The 16,729-nt window shown below is 46.5% G+C and overlaps 2 protein-coding genes across 4 annotated transcripts in view; one reads left to right on the top strand and one right to left on the bottom strand.

Moving 5' to 3' along the window:
• The first annotated feature begins 21 nt into the window (after nt 1–21).
• ARFGAP2 (ADP ribosylation factor GTPase activating protein 2) lies at nt 22–9,651 on the top strand. Of its 3 annotated transcripts, XM_027642397.1 has the most exons (17): nt 22–155; nt 397–515; nt 1,420–1,492; nt 2,039–2,170; nt 2,263–2,343; nt 3,157–3,259; nt 3,895–3,951; nt 4,513–4,557; nt 5,601–5,653; nt 6,054–6,190; nt 6,736–6,867; nt 7,348–7,476; nt 7,554–7,682; nt 8,080–8,206; nt 8,323–8,413; nt 8,501–8,619; nt 9,046–9,651. In XM_027642397.1, the coding sequence occupies exons 1-17, from the start codon at nt 84–86 to the stop codon at nt 9,064–9,066; spliced, it is 1,620 nt and encodes a 539-aa protein (XP_027498198.1). In that variant the 5' UTR covers nt 22–83; the 3' UTR covers nt 9,067–9,651. The 3 variants fall into 3 exon arrangements, with proteins under 3 accessions (XP_027498198.1, XP_027498199.1, XP_027498200.1); XM_027642398.1 differs by lacking the exon at nt 4,513–4,557; XM_027642399.1 differs by lacking the exons at nt 22–155; nt 397–515 and adding an exon at nt 1,072–1,184.
• Nucleotides 9,652–10,322: 671 nt separating this feature from the next.
• CUNH11orf49 (chromosome unknown C11orf49 homolog) overlaps nt 10,323–16,729 on the bottom strand; it is an 81,610-nt gene continuing 75,203 nt past the window's right edge. Inside the window, exons 7-9 of the mRNA XM_027641982.1 lie at nt 15,604–15,713; nt 12,402–12,465; nt 10,323–11,897 (exon numbers count right to left, since the gene is read on the bottom strand). Coding sequence (XP_027497783.1) covers nt 11,717–11,897; nt 12,402–12,465; nt 15,604–15,713 — 355 coding nt within the window. The 3' untranslated portion in view covers nt 10,323–11,716. The remainder of the gene's footprint in view (nt 11,898–12,401; nt 12,466–15,603; nt 15,714–16,729) is intronic.

Raw genomic sequence — 16,729 nt, 5'->3', positions numbered from 1 at the left:
CCAGCACAGACCGGTCGCGGCCGCGGCGCCGATTGGGCCCGGCCGGCTCCCGTCCCCGCGGGGGTGTCTGGGAAGGAGAGATCATGGCGGCGGAGCCGAGCAAGACGGAGATCCAGACCCTCTTCAAGCGGCTCCGGGCAGCGCCGGCCAACAAGGTAGCGGGGAGCGGCCGGGGGCTACCGGACCCTCCGTGCCGGGCTGCTGCCTTGCGGCCGCGGTCTGCGCTCGGACCGGACCCCGGTGGGCTGCGGGCCGCGCTGCGGCGGCTCTTGGGGCGGCCGGACAGCGGCTCTCGAGGAGGGCCCGGCGAGAGCCGGGGCCGCCGGGCTGCGGCAGCGGGTGGCGGAGCGGCAGAGCCGCCGCCTCAGCCCGGCTGTCCCTCTGCATTCGCTTTAGTCGTGTTTCGACTGCGGCGCCAAGAACCCGAGCTGGGCCAGCATCACCTACGGAGTCTTCCTGTGCATCGACTGCTCCGGTGTCCACAGGTCCCTGGGCGTGCACCTCAGCTTCATCAGGTGCGTGGGGAGCGGGGGCCCGGCCCGCGGTGCCGCCGGCAGGCCTGGGGCAGCCGTGCCTCCTTGCCGTGGGAACAGGCAGCGATTGGGAGAGGAGCGATCCCTTCGGGTTGTGTGTGGCTCGCTCGCCGGAGGTTCTGGGTCACTCAACCCTTCCGAGATGGAGCTTCCAAAGCACCTCAAGAAGACCATCGACACGTTACTTTCGCTAAGCTTGCAGAAATGCTGTCTGGACTTTGACTTATAGAAGCAGAGAGTGGAGTGTGTGGGGGGTGTGAATCTTGCCAGTAAAACAGCAGTATAGTAGTCTTTCTTGTAATGCTGAACAAGGCAAAAAGAGGAATATTATTTAATCTTTTCTGTATCAACTCAGTGGGAAAGATGGGTTTTGATCTTCAGTTTAGTTCTTTTCGGTACTTATAAAATTTAGCATTTTAAGTAATAGAACTGTGACCTTTAGTTTGTCAGAGAAAAGTTGAGTAACTGATATGAGACACACTGTGTCCCCTGACTTTACTTGGATGTTTTCTCAGTTGCTTTGTCATGTGTTTTGGCCTAATCCATCGGACGGGCTGAATATGAGTCTCTACATGTGGGATCCCATGTAGAACAAAAGTTCTTGGCTGTACATTCCTAGCTCAAGCTCTGCCCTCTAAACAAGCAGTACAAGTGAGAGATCCTCAAAATTTGGATATTATTTGATGTGAAGCTGGGTTTTTTTCCTCACTTTAAAAGTTCAGATTAATTTTTTTACAGGAGCAAAGAAGTTACTAAGATGTTTTTCCCCTTTTTGCCTTGTATACTCTGGGATAGTAGGGGGATATCTGACCGTTCTGGGTTAAAGCTTGCTTTTGCATTTGGTATGCCTGTTCTTCATTAATAGAAATAATTGGTTCTCACACAGGTCCACGGAATTGGATTCTAACTGGAACTGGTTCCAGCTGAGACGTATGCAAGTGGGCAGCAATGCCAATGCGGTGAGGAGCCTCTGTGGGCATTTTGCTTGGTTTCCCTCTTACTAATCCACACCCTCTGTTTCTTGTACCTTTCCTTTATGTGGCTTTATCAGTACCAACCTCACCTATTCTTTTTCTGGATAGCAAACTCTTCTGAAATGTGTATTGAAGGGGGAGGTGTTTGTCAGGTGTGCTTAGAGGTCAGACTGTGATCTTTGCCTGTATTGTTTTCTGATGTGCAGTTCTGTCATTTTCTTGCACCTCATTTAAATGAGGCACAGTCTTCTTAAATGATAGGAGTTAATAACACTCATCAGTTTGAAAGCTCATGCTCAGCACTGTGAATCAGAATCATCCTTCTGTGGAGGATATGGATGGTTTTCATAAGCCTTTGTGGCCTGGAGTGAGACATCTTGGAGAAAGCTGATCAGTGACTGGTTGGTTCATGCTGTGTTCTCAGTATGTCATCCCCTGTCTCTGGGAAGCTTTCTTTTTCTATTGAGATTGTCTAATGCATGCTTGAGTATGATCTAGCAGTCAGGAGACTGAATATTCTTCTCTTTTCAGACTGCTTTCTTCCGCCAGCATGGCTGTACTACCACAGATGCCAATGCTAAATATAACAGCCGAGCTGCCCAGATGTACAGGGAGAAGATCCGGCAGCTGGCAAGTGCTGCTATGGCCAAGTATGGCACTGATGTAAGTCTCAGCAGCTTGGCACTGTTAGATGAGTAGTGCTGGATGCTGAGTCTTCTAGGATACCTTCTTTTTTTCCCCTCTCTTCTCTTCAGCTGCTTATAGATGGACTGAGTGGAGCCCCTGGGCACTCCCCTGACAAGAGTGATGCTGATTTCTTTACAGAGCACACACAGGTGAGAAGAACTGCCTAAACCAGGCAGCCTTACTAGCTCTCAAATAGCCAGCTGTTCAATCAGGAGCAGTCCCACTTAGTTTGGAAGGACTCTAAATTGTATAATTAATCAGTAGTTACAAGGAAGAACTAAGATTCAGTCATCTGTCTTGGACATAGTCACAGATTTGAACAATCCCTGATGGGGCCTGTAATATCCATGTCTTTTGTTTTTAAGACCATCTTTACCTTGAAAGAATACTCAGAGCTACCAGCTACTCCCTGGTAGTGTGTGCTGTGTTAATGCATAGTTTCTTTGTACAGTTTAAGCAAGAACTGGCTATTCCTTTGAACTTCTGGTTAGTCAGCTTTTCAGTGCACAGACCCTGGCAAAATGGATTTGGGCAACTATTTGCACAGTGCTAGGCAGACTTTCTCAGGTGAACAGAGCAACATGAGAATTGGCTGAGAATGGCAAATAGAGATAGTGGGAGCAGAGGTTTAATTTTTTCCAGGAAAACTCATTCACACTTTCTCCTAGATTTAAGCTCATGTCCTTTAACCTGAGAAGTCCTCACAGTAGCCAACTGTCAGATGATGTTGTCATTCCTCCTGGTCTTTTATTCAGCTTAGCTTTCATTTTTTCTTTAACTTTTGTCCCTGGTAAGGGAATGTTGACTTGTTCATATATTATCTTCAGTGAAGATACAGTCTGGAGTTTAGAACAAGTTTCCTTTGGCCTAAAATTGAATATGGTTACCAAACCTGAAGTAAGTTCAGGATTTTTTGGTTCATTCATCTTCTACAAATCATTGGAATGAGCATCTCCTTGCAGTCTTCCAGTACCTGGGATGTAGCAGATGCCAGCCAGAATCTTGCACAGTCTTCCCCAGAGGTGGAAAAAGCAGCAAAGTCATCAGAAGGCAGTGAAGTGTCGAGTGAGTTCCTTGCTGAATTATTCTTTCCCAAGACATGCTTTCATTTCCAGGAGAATACAGTTCTCTACTGCAGTTGGAAGGGCTGAGCGGTTTGAAGGAGTGGAAGCTCTCTGCACTCTGTGATGTTTATTGAATTTGTGGAGACTTAAAAACCATTGCTCTGTTTGGGATCAGTTCTCTGCTTTTCCTGAAATGCACGCAAAACTGTTTTGTGGATTTAGCTGCCCCATTTTCCTGATTCCAGGCATAATTATTTGTTTAAACACTCTTCTCTATCCCTTGAATTGCGTGGTTCTGAAAATGACATATGAATATAGAGCAGAAAACTATTTCTGGGGTGAATGACAAGGAAACCAAGAATCTGGGGGCACAGCTGTAATTTGAAACAGCTTTGTATATTTCCCAGCAGAGTGGCTGCTTTCTTTTACTGTGTTAAGGACACTGCAGAGAGAACAATTTGCTCTATGGAGACATAAAGTTGTTGTGCTTGGGAAATTGCATGTTTCAAGCTGTAACTTGATTTGTTTGTGGGGGCAGAGGAGCTGGAAGAGATGTAGTGAACCTGTGAACACACTGGGAAAAAAGGTGTTGAGAATCAATCCGCTGAATGTTTTCTTCTGGTTTTGTGCCCACAGATGCCAGCCAAGGCCCATCTATTGACTTGTTGAGCACATCTCCTAAAGCTCCTCTAGGTAAGTAAAACTCTTTACCATCTCTTTGATCAGTCTTGCTCTTATACCTTATGTTCAGTAGTAAGCTCAGTGGAGCTGGAACCAATGAGCCAATTTCCAGAATATCTAAAGAAGCTTATCTTCCTGTGGAGCCAGTACTAACTATGTTCCTGAACCCCAAAGCCAAGCTTCAGTTTGCTGGAGATTTCCTCCTCCTTTGGGTGATTGAGTACAAAGCTGTTGCCTTCCCAAAAACATGTTTTTATTTTTTGAGCTTTGGACAAGACTTGGCATGTGCATATCGAGAACCTGGATGACCAAGGCCACATGGCTGTGGTGTTTGGTTTTCTGGTTTGTTTCCCCATAGAACCTTTGGAGACAAATGAATTTTTAGAATCGGAGTAATAGGGATTTGTATCTGATTCTCTCCTGCCATTACTGTCCTGGCTGCACACAAAGCATCTAACTGGAGCTTCTTTCCTTACTGGGAGCATGCTCCTAGCCCACAGTGGGTTCATTCTGGGTGGAAACCTGTGTCCTCAAGTGTCTGTTCATTCCCCATGTTTTATGTCTCTTCCTCAGACATGTCCATGTATCTATCAACACAAGGGGCTGCTCCTGCCAGAGGTAACTGGCTAACAGCTGGCCTGCACTGGCTGCTTGTGACAACTCTGCTTGCCCCTTCTGTAATTCTGCCTTCAATTCTAACTTAACTTCCTGTGCCTGGGGGAAGAGAATGACCTAAAGCTTATATGTGTTGTATTGGGATCTAAACCAGCTATTTCACATCTGTAAAGAGACCTTATTGACATTTTTGTTAAATGTTTTCTAACAGTAAAAATAAAAACAAAAAACCTCAAATCAAATGTTAGGAACAGTGAGTGGAAAACAGTCTGGGATAGCGTGAATGTTTTGAATCTTCTTATTTCAAAAACTTACGGTAAGACTAAAAAAGATACAGGAAAGGCTGTCAAGAATGATCTATGGGCTAACAAAAGTCATATGGCTCTAGAAAGTAAGGAGACACATGCAGAAGAAAAGCCCAACAAGGGTGATAAAAGATTTCTGAGCTTGGAAAAATGTCTTGGGCAGTCCATCTCTGCTTTGTTCCTACCCTTTTCCCCAGGCATCTGCTGCTTGGCTGGACCTTGTCTGGTTTTACAAGTGTGGTATGCCCTCAGAGTCATAAGTGCAGCTCGCTGCACTTTAGGCCCATTTTGTTGTTGGAATGTTCATGTAAACATGACTTTCAGGGTTCTTGCTGCTTTGTGTCTAAGGCATTGGTGAGCCACTGTCCTTCATATGCCTCTGAAGCTGCATTTTATTGAATTTGTGTTTGGAATAAATCTAGTCTTTCTCTAACTACCCTGATCCCTACTGGATGGGGTCACCTGCTGCATAACACTCGGAGGAGCTATTCATAGTTCTTAATTCACTTACAAGTTTCTTCAGCAATGGACATGCTTCTTTAGGCCAACAGCCTGCAATTGTGGAGCTTCTAAGCGCATCTTACTTAGCTGGGTGAAGGCACCCAGTCTTCTGATGTAAAGTGCATGGTGTGTCCTGGATGCAATAGCAGCTGCACTGTGGTGGATGTTCATGTTGCTGTCTAATTTTGGCTTTTTAAATTAATTCACTTCTGCTTATTTGCTGCTTCCCTCCTTTTGTAGAACTTAAATCCTCCCTCATTGGAAAGAAGAAGCCAGGAGCTGCCAAGAAAGGGGTATGTCTGAGCTCTTGTTTTATGGAGAGGCATGTCTCATATTACTGCTGTCCTTTCCCTGGCCCTTGCTTTCTGCCCTTAACAAAGCTACATACGGAGAGATCGGTTTGGGGAAGGGAGAGCTTAGACAGCTTGTATATTAATGCACAAAAAAATTAGGGTTTGGATCATTACTGGTGACAGTCTGAAGTGTATGTAGCTGATCTGTCAGTGCTGGCCACTGGTGGGTTAACTCTTGGGTGTTCTTCCATACTGTGTTGCAAGCTCTTTTGGGTCTGTAGGTTGTGACTACACAGGGAGACCGAAGGCCTGATCAGTGCAGCAAGAAGTAGGATTCAGGTTTTCTTCTACAGTGAACAGTCTAGGGTGAAGAAATCACAACTTTGTTTTGTTTTTCTAGTTGGGAGCAAAAAAAGGTCTTGGAGCCCAGAAAGTAAGCAGCCAGAGCTTCAGTGAGATTGAGCGACAAGCCCAGGTGGCAGAGCAGCTGAGGGAGCAGCAGGCAGTGGAGTCCAGGAAACAAGCCGAGGAGTCCATGTAAGTGCCCTGTCTGGGATGAGTACCTTGCATATGTAAGGCAGAAGTAATATGAGGTTAATGCTGTTCATCGTAGGACCGCCTAATGTGAGTACAGAACACACTGCATTATTATAGGAGGAGCAGTAGCTATAAGCCAGTATGGCCCTTGTAGCAGGGCACAAGTTATACTGACATATTTTATTCAAATTATCATCCCTGGAAGAGTTTAGGGAGCAGATATGCAAGTATTTTGTGTTTCTATTCACCTTTGGACAGGACTAAAAAAGGCAAAGGCTGAATTGGATGGGTCATTCTCATGGTGGGGAGGGGAAGACAGATGCTGCAATGCTTACAGTAAGGAAATCATGGTTAGCCAGGAGAAGAGTTGAATCTCAGGGGAGGTTAGATTGGAAAACAAGCAGCAGCTTTTGTGCAAGGATTTTGGAAGAGCTGTTCTGAAAATGGCTGTTTTGATGGGTTGTCAGGGTTACCACTTGCTCCTCCACAGCATGGGCAGCAAGGAAGGGTAATGAGCTGGTACCCACCATACCTCTCTCCTTCAGAGTCGCCTCAATGCGTCTGGCTTATCAGGAACTGCAGCTTGATCGGAAGAAGGAAGAGAAGAAGCTTCAGAATCTTGAAGGGAAGAAGCGTGAACAAGCAGAGAGGCTGGGCATGGGCTTGGTGTCCAGAAGGTACTTGGCTGTGGATGGCATAGGACAGACAGGTGTCTTGGAAGCACCCTGCTCTGGAAAAGTTTCTTGAAGGCAGTAGCTTGCTCTTGTAACAGATAAGGAGATTATTTTATTAAAGAGTTCATTTGCTGGTCTAGATCTAAAATGCTTCAGGCACCAGAAGGAATGGGCAGTTTGTTCAAAGGTTCTAGTTCTCATCTGAGCTTTTCTACAGATGTGTGGCCTGTCAGTGTCTAGCTCTAGAGCCCTGCTGCTTGACAGATGTCTCCCTGCAGGATCCTTCCTTTAAGAAGGTAGCTCAAGACTTCTGAAGGAGCATAGATAAGTGGTGAAGGGGGCTGAAAATCCCAAAGCTCTCCCTCCAGGCTTGTGGCACCTGTCCTGCCTGCCAGAAGGCCAGATTCAGTTTTGAGGCAGACTGGTTGTAGGGGCTGGATGCTGTCAGACCCATCAGCCCTGACTGCCTGTTTGTTGTGCTAGTCCTGTTTCACACTCGGTGATGGCTGAGATGCAAGTAATTGAGCAGGAGACGCCGCTGGGAGTAAAGTCTTCCCGCTCTCAACTGGACTTGTTTGAAGATGGTGGAAGCTTCACATGTGGACCCCCCAAGTAAGATTTGGCTTCAGTGTAGTCCTTGGCTTAATCCTGAATTTCATGTCTGGCGTCAATTAACCTATTTTTGATAGGTACAAATACAGTCCCTTCTCATTTGAAGATGCATTTGGCTCACGATGGGAAACAGACTCTTCATGGGGTATGGACAAAGAGGAGGAACCCGAGGTGACTGTTTCCAGTATTCGGCCAGTTTCAGAGAGGTAATGCTTGCCACTGCTAGTGTACCTTGTGCCCCTTGTGTGTGGGACAAAGGGATAAGTCTGGGAACTGTGGGAGAGATGGTGCTGTGTTACAGCAGGAGCCTTGTGCTACAAAAGATAACTTGCACAGACAAGCCCAAGAAAAAGGGCCTTGAGTGAAAGGGCCTTAGGCACTTCTTTCCCTATCCCCAAGTTTAGGCACTTCTATCCCTATCCCTATATCCCCAAGTTTGATACAGCCTCTATGGTCATCAAGTGCTGGCTGAGGTGGGCAGAGATGGTAGCTAGCACTTGAGGATTTCTTGCTTTCCTTTGATCAGATGGGGTCTGAGACAGAAGTCTGATTCTTTACTGTGTTGATCATCTTAAGCTGACATGTCTTTTCTTGTTTCCTTAGACCCACCAGTAGGCGGGAGACTGAGAACAGGCCATCCATTGTGGAATCCAATGAAGCTCGGCAGAAGTTTGCAGGGGCTAAAGCTATCTCTTCAGATATGTTTTTTGGGCGGGAGGCAGATGCTGAGGTAAATGTATTCTGCAGTGCTTATGCTGCTACAGCTCTGGCTTTACCTCCTTCTGTTTGCTCAGGTCCTACTTTATTCCCTTCTTTTATAACTTTTTATTTTGTTTCCTGCTGCAGTACGAAGCCAGATCCCGACTGCAGCAGCTCTCGGGCAGCAGCGCCATCAGCTCTGCAGACCTGTTTGGAGAGGCTGACAATGTACACTCAGGTTTGTTAGCACTCAGTGGGTTGAGGGAGGGGGTCAGGGTGCTCTGGAGCTGAGGAACTCCAGGCTAACTCCTGCTGGTTCTTGCAGGTGGCGTGTCTATTGGAAATGTCCTGCCTGCAGCTGACATTGCACAGTTCAAGCAAGGAGTGAAATCTGTTGCTGGCAAGATGGCTGTCCTAGCCAATGGGGTGATGAACTCCCTCCAGGTGAGGTTACACTATGGCACCTTCAGACAGGCTATTGTCATGGTCAGGGACCTTCACAATAATCTGGCTTCTACTGGAATTATTGTTGTCTTCTTAAATTATGGGGAAAGTCCCAGGCAGAGACCGGTCTTTTATAGCTGACGACTACAGTACAATAGCTGAGCAATGCCAGGTGGCCAGTGACCTCTACTTGGCCATCTTACTCTCTTGCTGTACAGGACACTTTGTTATGTTAGATATGCCTTTTCCACAAATTCCAGGCAGAACTTAAAAAGTTAAGGTCATTTTACCTTCTGCCTTTGCATGGTGTCCTGTCTAGGTAACCACATACCGCATTCAAATAACAAACACCCCAATTTCTTGTTATTGGTCTCTGGATTTTGCATGAAGGTGTTGTAGCATGGTGTCTTCTTGTTTCCTCCTCAGGATCGTTATGGCTCATATTGATGACCCAGGGACTGCAACTCAAAGGGAAGCAAGCAAGAGGCACTGATGCCACCTTTGTCTGGAGTAAACTCTGCAGGACTGTCTTATTATCTGGGTTGGGTGGGGAGGGGAGAAGGTAACTGGAGGGAGTCAGGACATGGCTGTTCCCAGGATGCTTTCTGAATATCTCTGGATTCCACTCTATTAAAATTCAATGTGCCCTCATACCCACTGCTATCTACTAGCCAGTAGAGACAGGCCTTCTTACAGGGTTAACTTCACTATTGTAAAAGATATGACAGGAACTCCCGGACTGCCCTCATCAGTGCTCCTGTCCTTCTTGGCCCATACCTTAACTCACCAAGTGACAGAGGAAAGGGGAATGCTATTTTTCTGAACGTCATGTGACATAACTTTTTGTTCTGCTCAGTGCTCCCAATCCATAGTGCTGTGGAGTCCTCTGTATTTGCAGGGTCTGACTTTTGGCATGATATGGTCCTTTTTACTGTCTTCTAAACCAGCATATACAGATGCAGGAGAAAAAAACCTCAAAGATTATATTTCTAGCTTCTAACTACATCATCAGCAAGAAAGGCCCAGGTAAAGAAGTAATTTGCTGGATCCCGGGTTATTTTGTTGCCCAGGTTTGGATGGAGGTCAAAGTACTGAGCCTCTGACATCACCATGAGATGCAGCAGTGAGTGAGGACTGTCAATTTAGTCCTGTTCAACTTGGTCTCTGCTTCTGACTGGTTTTAACAAGAGCATGTTTTTCTCTTCCTTGGACTATGGTGTTGAGGGTAGTAAGAAAAAGGGTGGGAAAGGGCTAGTTACACACTCTTAGTAATACTAAGAAGAGAGGCTGAGGCTGTTCTGAAGCCTTTTCTGTAGGACTGGAAAGAGGCTTGCATGGGCTTTACCTCTCCTGCTCATTGAGGGGCTGTAGTAGCTGCTGGGATGGGGAAGCATTACTCAGCTGCTCTACGCTGATGTTTTGCCACCCAGGGCTCCTGCGATAGGGCAGGAGGGGGGTAAGAGTCGGGTCTTCCTGTGGCTTTGCTGCCTGTGTCCCAGCACGGTTCTACCATCGCAGTGCCTGGGAAGCGGCCGGAGCTCCGGGGAGTGACAGTGTTGCCACAGGGTGAGGGCAGGAGTTCGTGGGCACCTGCATGGCCGCAAGTGCTGCCCCAGTGCTCAGAGTGATGCTTCCCCAGGCCATGGCCCAGGCAGCACCTAGAGGAGGGGCCAGGGCAGCCCAGAAGACCCAGATGCAGCAGAGGCCTGACACAGCGTGCTTTATTGCCAGGCTGTCACAGCCACTCACCGAGCTGGGAGAGAACACACACAGATCATAAATAATATAACTTATAATAAATAAATAATCCCTCCCACTACCTCCACAGGTGGAGCTGTGGTAAAGACTGAACAGTAGTTATGGAATTTGTCTTAAAACAGCTCCAGCATGTATTGAATCCACAGCAAAGGGCTGGTACAAGCTTTGGGTTACCAGCTCCTGATGGCCCATGTAGCAGCACTTTATGACCAGGAGAAGCAAGGAGGCTCCCAAAGACACATGAGAAACTGAAGTTCCCCAGGAAATAACTAGTCTGTGCAAGCTAGGGCACAGGAGCTGGGCTAGACAAAGTGTTTGGATCTGTGGAAGTCAAACTGCAGAGCTAGTTACCATTAATGCAATGCTACACTACTTATTTTTGTAGTTGTAAGGGCTACCTAATGCTGCTACAACAATGCCAATATCTATAAAAAACCCCAGTTGCATCTCATTTGAGAACCGCTTCCATCTCCCTTAGTGCTTCTGCCCACCCAGCCCTAGCAGATGCTCTATATACTTGCAAGCCACACCACCTGTGGCCAAGGAATTTAAAGATTCCCTCTCCTCCAGTCTCTCTGAAACTCACCATTCCAAATGACCTTAATATGCCATCGGAGGCAGTGGGAGACCTCACAGAATGGAACTCGGCACAGCAGCAGAGCCTGAGAGCACCATGCAGTACTTACTGCAGTCTAGCTTATTTGCTGTATTTGCTTTGGCCAGTCTTGGACGCATGGAGGAGAAAGCACAGAGCAGACACAGCTGGCATGGCAATATCTAAGCCGCCCTTTTCTAGGAACTTCAGGAATTTCTCTGCTTTTGATCATATGCAGCTGCAGCTTTAGTGGGAATAATTACAGTGGAACACAAGTGCAGAGCTGCTGCTGGCGATTTAACCACTCTGTTGTTCGGGCCAAATCTGAACAGAGCTACACAAACAAAACACTGGCAAGCGGTCCGTGCTAGTGCTCCCACTGCTTCAGTACCTGCTGAACCGTGAGGGAGAGCCCGGTGAGAGCATACCTGGCTGTTTCCAAGTGGCAGCAGAGCTGACATCTGCTGGCTGGTCTTGCCTGCCAGCAGGGGGAAGCATAACTCTGCAGCTGTAAATGGCTTCTGCGGAGGAGCTATTCTTGGACAAATTGGGAGCTAGGAAAAATGCAAGCTCTTCCTGGGAAAAGATGGATGAACCTGATACTGGGGACTAGCACAGCCACATGCACACACTGGTGATGTAGACAGAACCCTCCGTCAGAGCAGATGCTCTGGGAAGAGGTACTGTTCCTCCAGTGGGTTCTGGAGAAACCCAAGATGGGAATGGTGCCCACCCTCACAACCTTCAGTTTTCAGAGGAGTCAGTCTCTTCATTGGAGCCTTCACTCTCAGCATCCATTTTTCGCCGATGGTGTAGAGGTTTCCAGGGTGAGTTAATCCTGGGTAAGTTACGGACAGGCACATTAGCTGTGTCCCCGCTGGAGCTGGCAGGACCGGACATGGAAAGCCCTGAAATCTGAGCTACCCTGAAAGAGAAAAGACAAATGCTAGGCAACCTGACTTGTCATCTCCAACCTTTACCACAGCACTTTTGGAGTGAACCTGGGAGGCAGACTTACACTAGCACAGGGATGGAAAGATGTTCACATCCCAGAGGGGGAACACCTTGCACTGGTACATCCCAGACATATTGTGTGAATCTTTTACTGTTTAAATATATCTTCTGATATGAGCCTGTGTCCTCCAACACTCCTAGCTTTCACCATCCAAACAAAATTTCCCTGTTCATTAGTCTGCTGCTTCCTCTAGGTCCCACTCATCCCCTCTGTTTCTGAAGGCTCTTTAAGGATTTTGTTAGGTGCACCAAAGCACCCCAAAAAAAGAAACCCTCCCTGCTCAGGCTTTTTTTTTAGCTCCTCTATTTTTTTATAGTAAAGCAGAGGAACAGGGACAGTACTTTATTACACTCTTCCACAGCATGCTACATTTAATCCGTTGCTTTACCTCCTAGTTTAGGCAATTCCACTTACAATTTCTCAAGTTCCTGGTCCATGGCAGGGTCCAGAAACAAGTCTCCTTTATCTGGTAAAGCCCCTGGGGAAAAAAAATTGATGAATGAAAAGAGTTAAAGTCATAGCAGCATCCCAGCTCTGTCCTGCAAGACAGAGAAGACTTCTCCTTACACCTATTAGAGAAATGGAAACAATATTGAGGATCATAGACAGATAAAGAATGATGATTCATTTTCTGTGCCTTTCAGACAAGCTGTAGCTGAGCTCAGACTAAATGGGGGGCAGCATCAGTAGTCTCACTTCTCACAGCCCTAAGTACTGGCAGCTTTTGTTCATTATACAAAACTAATGACTACTGACTGTCAGGGAGATGGCAGTCTGTCAACTTTAGGCCTTTGCTCATTGCCCTATATAGTCACCAGTCCCAGATCCTATCAGAGTAATAGATGTGGTGGTGTCGGTGCCACAGCCTGAAACATGCACTATACCACCCAGGGAGATGTATATTTCTGTGCCACCTGCCTTTCTTGTGGTGCACTGAGGTTGGGGATCAAAACACTCCACCAATGTAAAGCTATTGCTTTCCTTGCAATTCAGGAAAGTCAGGCCTGACTCTGGTGCACATTAAGTCTACAGGAGTAAGTGTGGATGAACTGTGCTCTAGCATTGCTTGTCTGGGTGTGAGCATGAATGGCTGGGCCAGTATTTGGGTACCCCCTGTCAGCATAAGATCAGCGTGCTCCTTTTCACATTAGGAACCCTATTCTAGATGAAGGATGTGGTATAGTTCAGGACTAGAACAGCTGGTTGATCATCCTTACCCTTCTCTGAAAGGACACTGGCACCTCAGAAGAGCCCAGAAAGGAAGATGGGGCTCTTAGGAAAACCTTCCTTCCTAATTTTTTAACAAACTCCACCTTGTGTAGGGGTCACATGAGGGTATGATCAGCCAGCACAGAAATGATAAGAATTGCCTACCAGAGCCTGGACAGTGCCACTGCACACCAGGGCCAAAAAAACCCATTTGGTAATCTGTACCAACAGTGCAGTGAAGAATGCTCTTGTTTTTCAGGAGACCTGGGTGCTACACTCAATACCTTTGGGAAGGGGCTTTGTACTCCCTGTGAGGACACAAATCTGTTTTCTGGCCCTGGCACCCTTCCCTTGAAGGAGCAATGAGTGCATAAAAACTAGAATCAGTTTAGACCAGAACCGACTCTCCCATTTTCTCTGGTTCTTGTCTGCAAATGAACAGGAAAGCCTGGCACCGCAACACAGTGTCAGGAGGTCTAGGCTAGTGTCCCAGCCTCCTTCTTTTCATGGGCTCAATTAAAAGAATAAGCAACTAAAGCTTAACTTGTTTCTGTATTTGCAGAATGCACAGTGAGGTCTCTAGGGCACAAGAATTACTTGGGAGAGTCAGTAAATAGCACTTAGAAAATTCACAAATCAACACGGACATTGGAGTTACACTGCAGATTCCAATCTGCCTGGCAAACTCATCAGCACTGCCCCAGCCTCAACAAGCTGTTTTAATCCCTAGCCCTCTTCCTCAAGAGGGGCTACTGGCTTTGTGAGACCAAAGAGAAGGCAGGCAACTTGATCGAAACCTCCTCTGCCTGAAACTGCTCTTGCTGAAGGGCTTTAGGGAGCTTGTGATCCCCTACAGACCAAAGACTATTGAAATCACCCTTCAGGAGAGATTAAAAGACACCAGGAAAAGAATCCTCCTTTCCTTGCCAAAACACTAGCACCTGTCAGACTTGTGGCTGCTGCCCCTCCTCTGAGAGAGGCCTCAGCAGGAGGCTGGCAGAGGGCCAGGGGACGGGCCCACATTAATGGAAACGAAAACCCACACACTTTGTAGATGGCACAATGGAGGCGGTGGGCAGGATTTTTTTTCAACTGTTTTCTTTGTGCTCAACTAGAAATGGATTTCATAGGGCAAAGGAAAAGAAAGATTTTGCTTTCTGCCATCCAGGCATCACCTTCCTCACAGTGAATACACTGCTTCCTAAGCTTGTTTGCAGAGGGGATTGCAGAGCTGTATTCATCCACTTTTGATATATAATCTCCATGTTGCTGTGTAAGCAGCTCTGCCCCAGAGGACCATTAGCAGCTCAAATAGTTTGCTGTAAGAGGGGGCTCAGCCAGGGGGGGCACACTTTTACCGTACTATGACACACATCTGTGCAAAAGAAGCAGCCCTCAGGCAAAGTACACCTTCCCACTGAGTTTTGTCTTTGTAATATAGGGACTGGCACACATTCAGGCCTAGAAGTAGAGGAAGAAGATACCTACTCAAAGACAGAGAGCCTACTCTTGATGGCCAGATGATTTGCTGAGTGCATATGAGTGAAGATGAGTGTTTGGGAACACACTCAGCACCCCCCACACTCTCCCCATTTAAATGTACCTCCTGGATACAGCCTTGTCAAACACAAAAAGCCATTTCTGTTCCCCTTTGCAAGAGGAGGAAGTAAGCAAGGCATATGGGGGACATATGGAACTGTGAGTCTGAATTGTGTATGCTCCCCTTTGCCTATGCAAAGGGGGCTTTGCACTGCTTCCTTGCTCTGAACTAGCACAACATGAAAACAAGCAGTGAGATGCTGCTTGGTAATCCCTGTGGTTCCCACAACAGTCTAGTACAGATTTTTTTTGCAGTTTGTGTTTTATCATACCACCAGATTTTCAGCAGGATTGCTACTGGCAAGATCACACTGCCTTGAGGGAAGATGGGGATGAGCTGGGAAAGACTGGGCTATAAGCCTTTGAGCCAAGGAGGTCTTCCCTCCTTTTCTTGTAGAGAAGAGCAGCCATTTAAAATCTGTGGAAGCACAAAGGGCTAAAACATAGGATGGGACTTCAGCTCAGTATGGTCGACACCAGCCAGACACCTTACTTGTCTCCTGACTAACTCTGCCCAACTTTTACAGCCAAATATGTTAAAACAACAGTTCTGCTAAAATTATCAGTTATGCCCTATCTTAGGGCAACATTTCATATCTAATTTTATCCTTGAAGAAGCTCCACAGCTTCAAGTAGACAGTAAGGCACAGTGTTAAGTTTTTAAAGTTAATCCATCAACAAAATGATGAAAAACTTTCCTTTGCTCTCTTCCTGACAGTGTAAAATGTGGGGCATAATTACAGAGGAAATTCCACAGAAATGCAGAATGACTGAAAATCTAGAGCTGAATCACTCACGGGAGTCTTACCTAGGGCTCGATTGATCCCCTGATCCTTTGCAAGTGCCACAAGGAATCCATAGAAGGTCATTCTCTGTGCATTACTCAACATTTCCTTCAGAAGAGCAGAAGGTGGACAGCTAGGAAAAGAGAGACAAAGAGGTCATCTTGTCTTTTAAATTATAATCTTTTTTTTCTAAGACTCAGCTCAAACTGGAGAAATAAACCCTTTTACCTGTTCTAACACTGTCAAGTTTCCTTGACTCAGTTTAAAACAAATGGGCACCAGCTTGCTTATTGAGCTTTGCATCTGCTCCCTGTTTGCTAAGCAAGATCTTTGACCTGGGGTACATCCCTAGGAGCAGTCTTACCTGTCTCCATTCCAAGGACAGGGAGAAAAGCCTAGATTCACTCAGAGGCACACATATCCCAACTCTTAGCATGTTCTTTCAAAAATCATCTGGGAAATACTTTCTTTTAGAAGTCAATAAACTTCCTCAGAATCATAGAAGTGTTAAGGCTGGAAAAGACTTCTAAGATCACTGAGTCGAACAGTTAACCCAGCACCACCATGTTCACCACTAAACCATGTCCCTAACTGCCACATCTAAACATTTTTTGAACGCTTTAGGGATGCTGTCATCATCCTTTTATCAGCGATAGTCAACCAAGGGGCAGGAAAACCTCTCCGATGACAGCCTAAATATGTCAGAAAACAATATTTAGGTTTTTAAATTGACATGTTCCCTTCACCTACACTCACCTTAACCCCTGGTCCTGACTTATAAGAAATATCTTCATAGGATTCTTGCTGTTGCCCAATACTGCTTAAAGGATTTCATGCAAAATCACAGTGCCTCATAAAGAGCAAGTGTTGAACAGTCAATGGTGTAGTGTCATCCTGGGAGATGTGGGTCTGGGCTGGTGATCCCTTAGGCAAAGGTGGTTACCAAAGCCTGGCCGAGTATTGAGCTACTGGATGAAAGGCTGGGAATGGCTCCCCTCACACTGCTGTGCAAAGCCTGACTTGCCAGATAGGCTCACAGCACCCTTCCCATCTGAAGTTCTCAGGACACACAGGGAATGTAGAGCTTTTGCCGTTTAAAAGAACAAAACAACCAGTTAACTCCATGCTTAGATATCTATAGCAGTGGAG

This window comes from Corapipo altera, unplaced genomic scaffold (genome assembly GCF_003945725.1).
Source record: "Corapipo altera isolate COAL_440 unplaced genomic scaffold, ASM394572v1 23b, whole genome shotgun sequence".
Taxonomy (NCBI): Eukaryota; Metazoa; Chordata; class Aves; order Passeriformes; family Pipridae; genus Corapipo; species Corapipo altera.
Note: the sequence above shows the minus strand (reverse complement) of the source record. Positions and strands in the feature narration are given on the sequence as shown.

What these genes read in the sequence shown, in the direction of transcription:
- ARFGAP2 (XM_027642397.1), top strand. Translation starts at nt 84, where the DNA reads ATGGCGGCGGAGCCGAGCAAGACGGAGATCCAGACCCTCTTCAAGCGG. An exon ending in TGGGCAGCAATGCCAATGCG is followed by an intron (nt 1,493 to 2,038) that starts GTGAGGAGCCTC and finishes TTCTCTTTTCAG; the next exon opens with ACTGCTTTCTTCCGCCAGCA. An exon ending in GGCGGGAGGCAGATGCTGAG is followed by an intron (nt 8,207 to 8,322) that starts GTAAATGTATTC and finishes TTCCTGCTGCAG; the next exon opens with TACGAAGCCAGATCCCGACT.